The sequence below is a fragment of the Eptatretus burgeri genome, chromosome 1 (assembly GCF_056783735.1).
Source record: "Eptatretus burgeri isolate ZD-2024b chromosome 1, Ebu_testis_v1, whole genome shotgun sequence".
NCBI classification, from domain to species: domain Eukaryota; kingdom Metazoa; phylum Chordata; class Myxini; order Myxiniformes; family Myxinidae; genus Eptatretus; species Eptatretus burgeri.
The window spans coordinates 73144357-73157660 of NC_140961.1; the positions used below are offsets into that span (position 1 = coordinate 73144357).

Sequence of the window (13304 nt, forward strand, 5' to 3'; positions counted from 1 at the left end):
GCACTCGCCACCAGTTCCAACCCCATTAGCAAATCCATGTCCTCTGCCTGCAAGAGTCTGTTAGGGCCATCTAACAACATCAGCAGTTTTTGTACAAAGACAGCAATGAACATGAAGGCAGGCCCAGAGACTTCCCGCAAAAGCCCAATAGCCTCCATCCTCATCTCTGCACCGTAGGCGCGCTCTGCATCAATCTCCGACAGTAAGGATGTGATATCCTTTAAAGATCCTATGATCACAGACAAGGTGGCTAAATGTCCCATCCACCTTTGATTAAGAAGTCGTTTTAACCGCTCACCTTTATACTGTGCAGCAACAGTGGGCTTTCTGAAGAATTTGTACAGGCAACAACAAACCTCGAGGAAATAAGTGACAGCTTTCTCTGCTGCCAGTGCGTGGACAACTACCAGATGGAGTTGGTGATTTAAGCAGTGCACATAGGGGATTTCTCTTTCCAATATCTCTTGCAACAACTTTTGCACCCCACCGTGCTTCCCAGCCATTACCGAAGCCCCATCGTACACCTGACTTAATATTTTTGACGTGTCAAGTCCTGTTTTTGTCAGCTCTGCAATTATTAGGTCTGTCAATGTTTTTGCATCTCCAGCGTCGGCTGTAGCTATTGTGAGTAGACGCTCTATTGTTTCATTTGATGCGGATACAAAGCGAATGATGATTGATATGTTCTCACATTCAGTGGGGTCCCTCGTCCCATCCACCTTGATGGTAAACCACAATGTGCCTACTTCTTCCACGATGGCATCCGTCACAACATTACTCAATGTGCAGATCAGTTCATTCTGCATTTCCGGACTGGTATAGCTTGCGTTTCGTGGGATATGCTTTATTATTTCGGCAAGCTCGGTGTCTTTTTTGAGTGTGTAATTTAAAAGCGAGAGAAAGAGCCCACTGTGCCCGTATGACATATCCTCAAAATGATCAAGGCTCCCTCTAAAAGGTATCTGATTTTCGGCGAGAAATCCCACAACATCTATAAGAGCAGACACATAGTACTGGTTTCTATTTAGCTGGTCAGCATTGAGGAGTGTGGAAATCTCCTTACCACAATCGATACGCCTCTCATTCTCCTTCCACCTCAAAACACAAGTTAAATGTTCCTTTGAAGTTGCGTGTTTGTGAAACCCCCTGCCTTTCTCAAAGGCATGTTTCCAATTCCGGTAGCCTCGCACTGTGAAAGTAGAGTCCACTGGGCCACGTGCGGTGTTAAACTTCCTACATGGATAGCAGAATGCTGCATCTGTCTGCACACTGTATTCCAGCCATTCATTAGTCTGGTACCACGAGGACACAAACGAGCGACTCTTGTTCTGCAACAGATGGACAGGGTACCGCTGTAAAACAACTTGATTCGGTCTCTCACTTCCAAGATCATCGGGAATCGGCTTGACAGTCACACCCGATCCCGAGGCCGCCGCCGAGCGTGGAAACTCGGCTGCCTGCGCTGGGGCTCCAGCCGCAGGGCTGACGTTGCTGGCTTGGCCAGGTTGGCCAGCTTCTGTCGGTATTTCATCGACATGATCGTCTTTTCCTCCTCCTCCGCCAACTCCTCCCACAACATGTCTTTCATCATCTTCTTCATTTTCGTCGCTTGCATTTTTTCCTTTTCTGAGCCATTTTCGAATATCCATCATCCACGTCTTTTTCTCCTGCTGCAAGGTAGCGCTCTGTGATTCGTCCCTCGTGACTCACGTCACTAATCTTGCGACTCGCGACATTTGACGGTTGACGGTTTTATTTATTAAATGATGCATGCATGAAAAACAGGTTATATCTGCATAATTTCAAATGTAAGCACGATTGCAAACACATATTTTTAATTTTTATTATAAAATTACTTTTGTAAGATGGAGGGTTGACGGGTTGTGAAGGTCATGTGGTGCACGTGCACTTCATCTTTAATAATGTAAATTTATGTCTTTTCCTTCATCATATTATGACTGTATTAAATTTATAACTAACTTACAACCAATCAGGTAACCTGCTCAACAGGGTCTCCATATCGAATACCGTGATTGGCTATTCCTTAAAACGAAATGATCCATGATGTGTGTGTGTGTATATATATATATATATATATATATATATATATATATATATATATATATATATATATATATATATATATATATATATATATATATATATATATATATATAAAACCACCCACAACATCGACATTCGACACGAGGTCTTGGCTGCTGGCGTTGGTGCTTGCGTTATTATCTTTTATCTTGTGGTCTTGGACTGTATTGTCTTGCCAATTGCTTTTGGAGATGCGCTGGGAAGCGCACACTTATCTCTTGACTCTTATTCAAAGAAGGATATTATTAAAGAACAGTTTATCCAAGAAGGCCTTATTATTCACGACACTGAACATCTGGAATAAGGGTTTTGGTTCACACAGGTGAACTCTTAAACAGCAAGGAGTTCACAGTGGGCGCTCATCCTTAAACACCAAGTTGTTCACAGGGTGCAACAGGGCATAAATGGGTGGCGTACAAGTGGGGGGGCACCAGATGCGCCATGGGGGGCATTGCACCCAAAAGCCCCCCCTAGCGATGGGCCTGCTTCCCTAGTTCCCCATTATTATTAATAAATACCCCAATTGTTAAATATTTTCAGCTCGTCGCGTCAATTCTTTCATTGACTGAGCATTTCGTGTGTTGGTAATTAGAAAGCCGTTGGTTTGCCGTAAAAGGGGGACATTCGGACCGACGGTTCTTGGTTATTAAGCCGCTTGGAATCGCGCACGGGACAAGCTCGCTTAAGCGGCTTGTATCGTACGAGTTCCATCGAGGGTGTGGAAGCTCGGTGGATCGCCACGTGGTCTCGAGGTATTTTGAAGAATTGGCAAATAACCCTGTACAACGTGGTGGAAAAATTGACCCTTCACGGTTCTCGCACAAGGACCCGTCGGCCTCGGAGTTATCCGGGCGGCGATCTATATTCTGGGCGATCGGTCGGGCCGACTCGACTTGCGGCTCCATCAGAGCGGTCGGCTCGCGGCCGACCACCGGCACCGTAACAATACATACAAACATATATGGGCTGTTTCACAGTCATGGTCATTTCTGGTATTTTGTACCCTTGCATGCTAAATTGCTAAATGAGAGGCTGTAGTATCTCTGTCATTAGGGGCAGTTGTTGGTACTAGTGATGGCACAACTTGGACCACTTTTTATTTGACAAAAAATGTCAATTTTTGGCAGAATGGCATAAAAATTGCCATTTTTTTTGACAAGTAGCTGTCATTTTCTCCAGGTACACTGCATTCACAGTGTATAAACAAATACAAGCAGAAATTGGGACTTTTATTTGTTGTTGCATCAATTTAATACCTCTTCTGCGTGAAGTTCCAAAATCAGCCGCAATTATAATTTTGGCATGTTTTTTTGTTGGAAATCACTTATAACATGTAGAAATGCAAAAAAAATATACCATCAGAGATGGGGAATCCCCAGCCATTGAATGAAAAAGGTCATGCATATTCCAGATAATGAGGGAGGTGAATTGGAAACAAGACACCATTTGGTCATCATCTCGAAAAAGTTCCCCAGGGGTGAGGAACGTAGTAACTAAAAATAATTTAAATCAGATAAGCGGTTTTCCATTTATTAGAAAAAACATTTTTTTCAAGATGGCCGCCCCAGTCGGCCATCTTGGATCCGGCCACGCCCAAAATCGATAGGGTTCTTCCTTTTCAGGTGGTACATGTGTGACTCAAATTTCAAATCGATATGGTGAAAAAACATTTTTTTCAAGATGGCCACCCCAGTCGGCCATCTTGGATCCGGCCACGCCCAAAATCAATAGGGTTCTTCCTTTTCAGGTGGTACATATGTGACCCAAATTTGAAATCGATACGGCAAACAGTTTATGAGTTATCACACTCACAGCTATAAATGTTGACGCCTGGACGGACGGACAGCCAAACGGACAGCCAGACGACCTGGGTGACAACAATATCCCCCTTCCGCCACGCGGTGGGGGATAAAAACTATACTCCAAAATATAAACATAAATTATACTCCAAAATATAAACATAAATTATACTACAAAATATAAATATGAATTATACTACAAAATATAAATTCAAAATATAAATTATACTGCAACATATAAATAATACTACAAAATATAAATATAAATTGTCCTACAAAATATAAATATAAATTATACTCATAAATATAAATATAAATTATACGACAAAATGTCAATATAAATTATATGACAAAATATAAATATTAATTATACTCCAAAATATATAATAAATATAAATCATACTACAAAATATAAATATGAATTATACTACAAAATATAAATATAAATTAAACTACAAAAGATAAATATGAATTATACTACAAAAAATAAATATAAATTATACTGCAAAATATAAATAATACAACAAAATGTAAATATAAATTATATGACAAAATATCAATATAAATTATATTACAAAAAATATAAATATAAATTATACTCCAAAATGTAAATATAAATTATACTGCAAAATATCAACATAAATTATACGACAAAATATAAATATGAATTATACTACAAAATATAAATATAAATTCTACTGTAAAATAGAAATATAAATTATATGACAAAATATAAACATAAATTATACTACAAAGTATAATATGAATTATATTATCATACAAAATATAAATATAAATTTGATGACAAAAGATAAATTATACTACAAAATATAAATATGAATTATACGACAAAATATAAATATACACTCAGTGTACAAAACATGAGGCACACCTTCCTAAAATTGAAATAATATTGAACACCTTCCTAACGTATTGTTACGGCTGTGGAAATTCGCAGAGCACCATATAGGTCCTTAGATCAGTTATGTCGATAAGTCTGTGTTTAGATAGATTTCCCCACCGATGTTTAACGGGAAATTATTCGTGTGCAGGGCTGTGATCTTTGAGTTAGCCGTTTTTCTTTTGCTATCGTTATTTTGGACCAACCGCCATTACTACCACCACAATGCGCCACCAACCACAACAACCACGATCACCACAACCACCTTCTCGTCAACCGCCAACATCCCCACAGACAATGAACAGCCGCCTTCACAACAACCACCTTAACCACCACCGCCCAACCACACCACCCTCACGACCACCACAAATGCCAGCCACACCACCCTCACGACCACCACAAACGCCAGCCACACCACCATCAAGATCACCACAAAACGCCAGCCACGCCACCATAATGCCAACCACACCACCACCGCATTTCCACCTCATCACGATTGCGAGAAGCCGGGAATTCATCGGGGGAGAACGGACGACGGCCTCACCCCTCCCCCCAACGACAAACACGTGCGGAAAAGACGAAAGCTATGAAGACATAAAAGAAAGGCCCCGATTCGGTGAGGAAAACACCCTGCTTCTGGAAGCTTCGCGCGCGTGCTGGAAGAGGGGGGGCAAAGGGAGGGGCGAGGCACCGTGAATATAAAAGGGCGCGCTGAACGCAAGGTGTGGAGGAGAGGAGAGAGTGTCGTGTCGGAGTTGTGGGCAGTGTGTGGAGCCGCGGTAGGGAGCTGGAGAGAGAGGAGCGCAGCGGAGCCAAGGTGCGTGGCCTGCCGTCCCATGCCTTACCATGGGTCGTTGGAGAGGGGACGTCGAGGGTCGCCCGAGCAAGTCACCATGAGGGTGAAGGCAGCCAGCCCGGTCTCTCGGAGCCTTTGCGGTCTACACGGCTGCGTGTTTATAAAGACCCCAAGAGGTCCAGTCTTCCCCTCGTCTGTCCTGGGGTTTTTCCTTTGTTTCTTTTGCATGAACGTTGTGGCGCCATGTCTTTAAGTAGAACTGTCGATAAGTGACTGTACATAATAAATAGACAGTGGTAGCTCTTTGTCTTGCTCGCGTCTTGTCCCTACCCCCATTCATTGCATGATTGAATACGTGCATTGTTTGCATGCATGACTGCATAACCGCATCTTTGACCGTATACGTGCATGTTTGGTTGTGAAATAAATGTGCTTGTTTAAATGTCACCCGTTCATTGCGTCCTTTCCCTTGATTGAACTGCCATATTGCACTCGGAATATAGTTGGTTATTAAATAGCCGATAATAGAATCGGGTCCAGCGGGGCCTCGCGATAACACCCCGCTCGGTTATCCCAAAACGGCGCGAGCTGCTTAAGCGGCTCATTTCCAAGCAGGTCCCGTTGAGGTACAATCTCTCGGTAGTCTGCCCGCGTGAATAATTAGGTAAATCGAAGATTTGGCGATTGGACCCTGTAGTGCGGGTAGAGTACGGACAAGGTTGTGGTGTGGTCGAAAGCACACCCGTGGCTGGTTTTCGGCGTTGATCCGGAAAGCCGCGACTGGATTGTCTGTTCGGTGGGCGAAGCGATCGCTATTGATTAAACGCGGTGGTTCGCACGCCGGCGGGCGGAGATCCACAACAATATAATTCACATATTGCCGTATGTGAAATAAATAAACATTAGAGAGAAAATTCCTGAGAGATATTTTAGTTATTACTAGACGACCCGTGAACGAGCCTGGTGTTGGCGCAGTGGTTAGGGCAGTGGTTGAGATCCAAAAGGTCCTGAGTTCAAGCCCCGTTGGGCCACTGAATTAATACACCAGGGGGTTGACTCAGCCTGTCATCCTTCCGAGGTCGGCGAAATGAGTACCAGTGTACTGGGCCGGTGTATACCCCGGTTAAAATAGGTGCACCATATCCCTGTATCGTAAGAGGCGACCAGGGTTGCGTCAGGAAGGGCATCCGGCATAAAACCTGTGCCAAATCATTATGCGGATCATATGGATGATCCGCTGTGGCGACCCCTAACGGGAGCAGGCGAAATAATAAGAAGAAGACTAGACGACCCGTGAACCTGTAGGGTTCCCGTTGTGACAGCGGTTGATTAAAAAATCATTAAAAAAAAGATAGTTCCAGCGAACTATACCACTGAGGTTGTTTGCATTGATCAAATACTCCCGAAGAGTACTTGACTGAATCGGGAATTGATTTTTTAATAATTTTTTCGTTGCCCGATTTTGACGACACCTGATACTGCACACCGCAGGAGAATGGTGGGTAAGGTGGCACTAAAAATTTTGCGCTATCGTGTACCGTTTTGGCTGTATTTCGGGAACATACATAAAAGATGAGAGTTTTAGTAATGTATGGATTTAGAAGTTATGTACATGTACAGTTTAAATAAGTTTATTTTAAATCTCTTATTAAATAATGTTCTTTTGTGTGCTGCACACAAATGAAAAGAGTAATTTCGGTTTTCGCCAGACAGATGGGTGTCATACTTACATACACTGCCCACAACACTTTTTTCCAGGGACTTTTCCATTTGAGCTGTATTCGTTCGACAGTCGTCACAATAAAATATTGAACTATTTAGACCTAATCACAATAAAAACTTGCAAGTCTTCAGTACTCTTTGATCCCAGTCACACAAGCATAAAGCTCCTATGTGAAGCAGGATGATGTTGATATGATGACGTCACACATCTTAAGCATAGTAAAAGTAAAGTATTATTTCAAATAATAATTTGCATTGCATTTGTTATTTTATGGCCTGCCTGGATAGCTTTCACTCGAAAAGGATTTCACATTTGGCTTTAAGCTACCTTGCCAGGATTAGAATTCCAACCCAGCCATATAAACTACCATCCTGGTGTTTAGCATGTATGGTGAGGGACGTTAAACCAGAGGATGTGACACATTGAGTTTGGAACTGACATTTCAAAAATGAATAAAATAATGAAGGAACAGAATGAATCAGCTGATGAACGTCATCATAGACTTGTATGGGAAGCAGAAAGAAAAAGAATGAGGCAAGAGAATGAGATGGTTGATCAACTGAAACACAGACTTGCACAGGATGCAGCAAGAAAAAGAATGAGGCAAGATAATGAGATGGCTGATCAACTTCAACTCAGACTTGCACAGGATGCAGCAAGAAAAAGAATGAGGTGGGAGAATGAGATGACTGATCAACTTCAACATCGACTTGCACGAAATGCTGAGCAACGAAGACTTTGGAGGGTAATGCATGCTCAGCAAACATATACAACAGCAGCCTTAATAAATCGGACAAAGTATCCGATAATATTTACCAACAGCATAATTGCGGTCCTTTGACCTCACCATGTTGTGTGCTGTTCTGCAAAATATTTCACAAATTAATCAACAGGAAAAGGGGATGGATTTACACTGTGTCACTCCAAGGGAAAAGTCCAATTACCTCCACTATTTGCCATACCTGTTCGATTACAACAACATTATCAAGGTAATGATGGAAAATATCGCAATATCCAAAGTTGCAATTCAGCTCTGCTCCAAACACGGCCATTTCAGATATCTGGGATTTATAAACAAACTGTATTTCACATATTATGTATTCACATGTTTTGTGATGTAAATAAATTGTATACATTACACATCATTTCTGGATCTGATGAATTGCCAGAACCCATTTTGGAAGAATCTATGTGCAGCATCTAACTCAAGATGTCCAAATATCATGCATGTCCTATGCCCATGGGTTTCCCACGAGTAAATAAAAGTTGTCTGTCTGTCTATCTGTATTTAAATATGTTCACATTTTTTGCAAAGCAAACTGGGCTGACAACCACCAAATTTGGCACACAGACCAAGACTGACCCAGGGATTAGCCTCAAGGTATTTTCATCCACCACTTCAGCCTTCGAAGACCCCTAATACTCTGAAGACCCTTTTGACCACAAAGACCCTTTCAAACCCAAATATCCCAAAGATCTCTAACACCCTTTAAGACTCCAAAAACCCCAGAGACCTGTATTACCCTTTATGACCTCAAAGATCCTTTAAGACCCCAAAGACACTTAAGACCCAGAAGACCCTGGAGACCCCAAAGATCCTTAAGACCCCTAAGATCCTTTAAGACTTTCAACTTCTAAGACCCTAAAGACCCATAAGACCCTTAAGACCCATGCAGAAGCTACTGTGAGCATTAAGAGGTGGGAGGAGAGAGGGTGTGGGGTATGAGGGGGGGAGGGGGATGGGGTATAAGGAGGTGGGAGAAGGAAAGGGGTGGGAAGGAGTGCAGAGGGAGGGGAAGGTGTGAGAAGAGGGACCCAGCATCGGCCAGCAACACCGGGTACCTTTGCTGGTGTTAAATAAGAACAAGTTAGCAAACGAAAAGTTGTCATGCATTGGAAGCTCTTTTTGAGATCTTGTTTGTTGTAGAATGGTCTTTTCAATGATATCTGGTAATTGGTTTAATGTTAAATCTCAAAATGGAGCTGCTCAACGGTTTATTTTGCTTTGGCAGGCTTGGGAGTTGTGCCTGGAGTCGCTTGTGAAACAAGAAGGTGTCCTCGGAGTCACTCATGCCTACAGACTGTGTGTCCTTAATGCTGCACTTTCTGCTGCCTGCCATTTGTCAACTGATAAAGCTCTTTCCCTCGTCACTCAAGCAACCAATTCTTTTAGGTATTTAGATAATGTGGGACAAAAAACAACTGTTTTTACAAAGACTTTTACAAAGACTATAAGGCCAGCAACAAGAGAATTCTTGAAACTGAAAATGGTTGGAGAGCAAAACAAAAAACATAAAATGAACAAACAAAGACATTAAAGATGGTTATACTTAGAATGAACTTTGATGCAGCAGGAAGGCATTAGGCCAATCGAGGCCTGTCTTTAGTGTGACTCAGCAGGGGGTTTCAATCTGCTAACATCCCAGACTCAGAGTGGACACTAACCATTACACCACTGAGGCTGGTCATCTTTTAACAAATCATGGCCGCCGAGGTTAACTTGTCAATAAGTAAAATGGAATAATGGTATATTGTTATTAGTCGATAATCAGGTCTTTGTTGTTAGAGTGTAATGCTATTCACCTGTACCTGCAGAAAGTTGGGCTTATCCTGGGCACCCAAGGTGGTCAGCGTGTTCATGAAAGCAGCAGCGGTAGCTTGCATTTATGGTGAGCTGGAAGAGGGTCATGGTCTTTTGTGTGAAGTGCTTTCTGTGTTGCTCAGCACACATGGAGCGCTGCACCCACGTACCAAACACGTGCAGGTCGGTACACAATAAGTGTCGGTCTGGGTACACAGGCAAATATAACGTTATGTTCCAAGATACAACATGCATTGCTTTTCATTCACTCCCCCCATCCCCACCCTCTTTCCCAGGCTCTGTGTTGGGGCCTCGAGAGGAAAATGAAAGTTTCTGGGCAGTCTGTGAGAATTCAGGACCTGCCGGACCAAGATGGCGAGCTTATGCGTGAAGCACTAAAAGCCTCAATGCAGCCTCCAGAAAAGACCATTTTTTTCAGAATATACTGAAAAAAACTACGAGATGCCCACTTTGTAGCTGTGTTGCTTCCATCGTTTGTTAGGTTTTTTTGGGGGTTGGGGGGGGGGTTCGGATGGGATGATACACTGTCATGTTTATGTTTGAAATGAAGGAAAAAGCATTACCTCTCAGGAATGGGAATACGATTTGAAATCTGGACATTTTTGAATGTAATGTTCTCATACAGCTGTTAAAACTTTCTTGGGGGAAAGAATAAGTACAGAATACAGAAAGAAAATACATGGATGAAAAAAAAAATCCTTTTGGAAACAAGTTTATCTGATAAAAACACATAATTTGAGTGGGATTCACTCCACAATGCAACTTGCTGGTCACTTCGACAAGAAGGTACAATGAGACCACTAACTCCGTATCCCTGAAACTTGAAGTAGAAATTCTTCGAAGGGACCAAAAAACGGAATGTACCTGCCGTGTTTGAAACATATCAGATCTTTAACATAATTCAGTGTGATAATACTCCTCCTCAGACTATTAGAGGTTTTTGCACTTTATTGGAAGACGAAGGACATGCACAAGGTACTGCGAGCATATGTTCACTTAATAGTTTTATCTGCTAGTTGTATCATTCCAATAGTACAATTAGACCACCGATGCAGTATCCTTGTAGCTTGAAGCAAGATTTTGGAATTTAGCCAGGATACCAAAACTTTATGACCAATTGGTTTTGAAAGGTGTCATGGGATCTTGCGAGCAGATACAAGCGAATGCAAATGGATGACAACAGGCTGAAAACAAAAGCAAATGTACTCCCTCTAAAACTACATACTGTTAACACCATTACATTGTTATAGCTTCACAGCATTGACTATACAAGCTGTTTGACTTTGAGCTCTCCCTTAAGCTCGCTGTGATCACTCAACTGTTGGTGAAAAGCCAAACTCTTTGCTAATATTTGTCACCGAGCACCAGACAAAAGCATCAACGCGTTAATGGAAACTAACAACAGAACAAGCTATCATTGTGCGTTTCAAGAGCTATTAAATTTGTTACCATATGAACCCCCATATTGTTATAGCTCATTCAAGTTTGAACAAGAGTTTTGGGGCAAATCAGCTGCAAGGAGAGTTTTATGAAAACAGAGAAGCAGACTTCAATTTTTCTGTTGCTTATTAAACCATACCTTGAGGCTCTTGGAAAGAAGCCCTTGTTTTCTGCTCCCACCAACCAGGAGATCCCATTGCAAGGACAAGAACAAGACCATCTGGACTGTACAAAGCAGCAGAGTTGGAGGCCGAAAGATCTGTATATCGAGAATAGATGACAAAGATAATCAGGATGTGTACATGATCATTTTGTATGCAGCCTGTGAGTTGCATCTTGGCTAGGAGCACAGCTGTACCACTGATGCAGTGCCCCCCTGTTTCCAGCAAGCTGGTACTCATTTTGACAACCTCGGAAGGCATAACAAACTGAGTCAACCCACCTGGTGTGATGCAACGGCACAACAGGAGCTTGAACTCAAGACCCAAAGATCTTAAGCCAGCCACCTTTAACGATTAAGCAAACACCAAGCTAGGATGGCACATCATCAAAGAGGTACAAGCTGATGAGGAGAACAGTTACAGAAAATTCCCATCAAAATAAGGACAAGTTGTTATGAAAATAAAACGTTTTGGAGTAGTTGAGGACACTGCTGAGGAGCACTTTCAGGCCTCTATCTGGAGATCAGGGATGAGCATGATGGCAGCAATCTTCTCAAAATGCTCATTCAAACTCAAACATGAGTCATTAAAGGATGTGTTGGAAAAGTGTCAAGGATGGTCATTGAGCAAGAAATTGTAAAAGTTAATAATCATAGCAGATCAACTCCATTCAATGGTGTGCATGCAGGAGCAAGAGTGCATTCAGACGATCCCATCCAATCGTTGTTGATTTCGTCCATTTCCAGCTTCTTGGCGATGCAGACAAAGCCCGCTTAGCTCCTGCAAAGCTCAGTACAACTTGTTGGATTATTTTTCACTCCACCAGGTGTAACTTCGTTTTTACAATCTCAGACATTGTATTAATCGCTGTCCTTGAGAATCCCATAAGTCTTTGGATACTTCATTTGATTGGTTCTCTTGGTACGGCATGAGCCTCACATGCTCCACAAGCTTCCTCCCTTGTTTTCAAGACCCATTTTTGTTCCCCTTCTCCTCAAAGTCGTCATTTCAACATTTTAAATGTCCTTTGTGTTTATTTTGCTACCTTTAACTTCAGTGCATCTTGGTACACTGTTGTTTGTGTTCATTGTTCGTGCTCTCCTTCGTACAATCAATTCCTCCTTTTGTCCGTCCAAGTTTACATTCGCTGCCCACTTTCATTTCTGTGTAACTATTTTCCTTATCTCTCCCAAAATAAATCCATAAAGAAAATTTAAATAGAAAAAGTCTCTCTGCCACCCCCATCCCTCATTTCATTGGCATCCCAATCCTTGGGTTTGCAATGCGGGTAGCTGCTCTTTTGGTGACCTAAGATCATTCTCCAAAGTTTTCTTTTAATATTTTATTATTTTTTTTAACTTTGCACTCAAAAGGATGTGAATAGAAGTTTTAGGAATGCGAATGTTTTAATGAAACAATGGCTTTCAAAAACAATTATACACTTTTATTATGTTTCAAAAAACCACTGGCAAGATGGCCTTGAGGTATGCACACTTACCTCTAACCTGTCTAGCCTGGATTCGAATCCCGATCCAGCTATAAACCGTCATCCCGGTGTTTCATCAACATGCGTGCCGTCTCTGGGATATTAAAGATCCCACGGTGTCCTTCGCCAAGAGTAGACCAGCTATGACCAAAACCATGAACAAATTTTTCACCTTACTACTGTTGGGAGAGGGATGGCAAACCGCACACCATGACCTCAAGCCGAGAACCTGCTTCAGTAGAACCATTTTACTCTCTTCATCAGAGAGTATGGAACATCGGATTGGAGTTCTG

At 42.0% G+C, this 13304-nt stretch overlaps 1 protein-coding gene and 1 long non-coding RNA gene across 6 annotated transcripts in view; one reads left to right on the forward strand and one right to left on the reverse strand.

The window, feature by feature from the left end:
- The window catches only part of LOC147034739 (histone-lysine N-methyltransferase Smyd1-like), a 51465-nt gene extending 40802 nt beyond the window's left edge, over window positions 1-10663 (forward strand). For 4 of the 5 annotated variants that reach the window (XM_085888058.1, XM_085888049.1, XM_085888033.1 and 1 more), the window contains 4 exons: window positions 7903-8067; window positions 9335-9495; window positions 9918-10086; window positions 10200-10663. In XM_085888058.1, coding sequence (XP_085744184.1) covers window positions 7903-8067; window positions 9335-9495; window positions 9918-10086; window positions 10200-10352 — 648 coding nt within the window. In that variant the 3' untranslated portion in view covers window positions 10353-10663. The remainder of the gene's footprint in view (window positions 1-7902; window positions 8068-9334; window positions 9496-9917; window positions 10087-10199) is intronic. The other variant, XM_085888040.1, reaches the window with a different exon arrangement.
- Window positions 9916-11696, reverse strand: LOC147034740 (uncharacterized). The gene is made up of 2 exons (XR_015060020.1): window positions 11504-11696; window positions 9916-10109 (listed from the first exon to the last, which is right to left on the reverse strand). It is a non-coding gene; the product is annotated as an uncharacterized LOC147034740 (long non-coding RNA).
- Between the last annotated feature and the right edge of the window lie 1608 nt (window positions 11697-13304).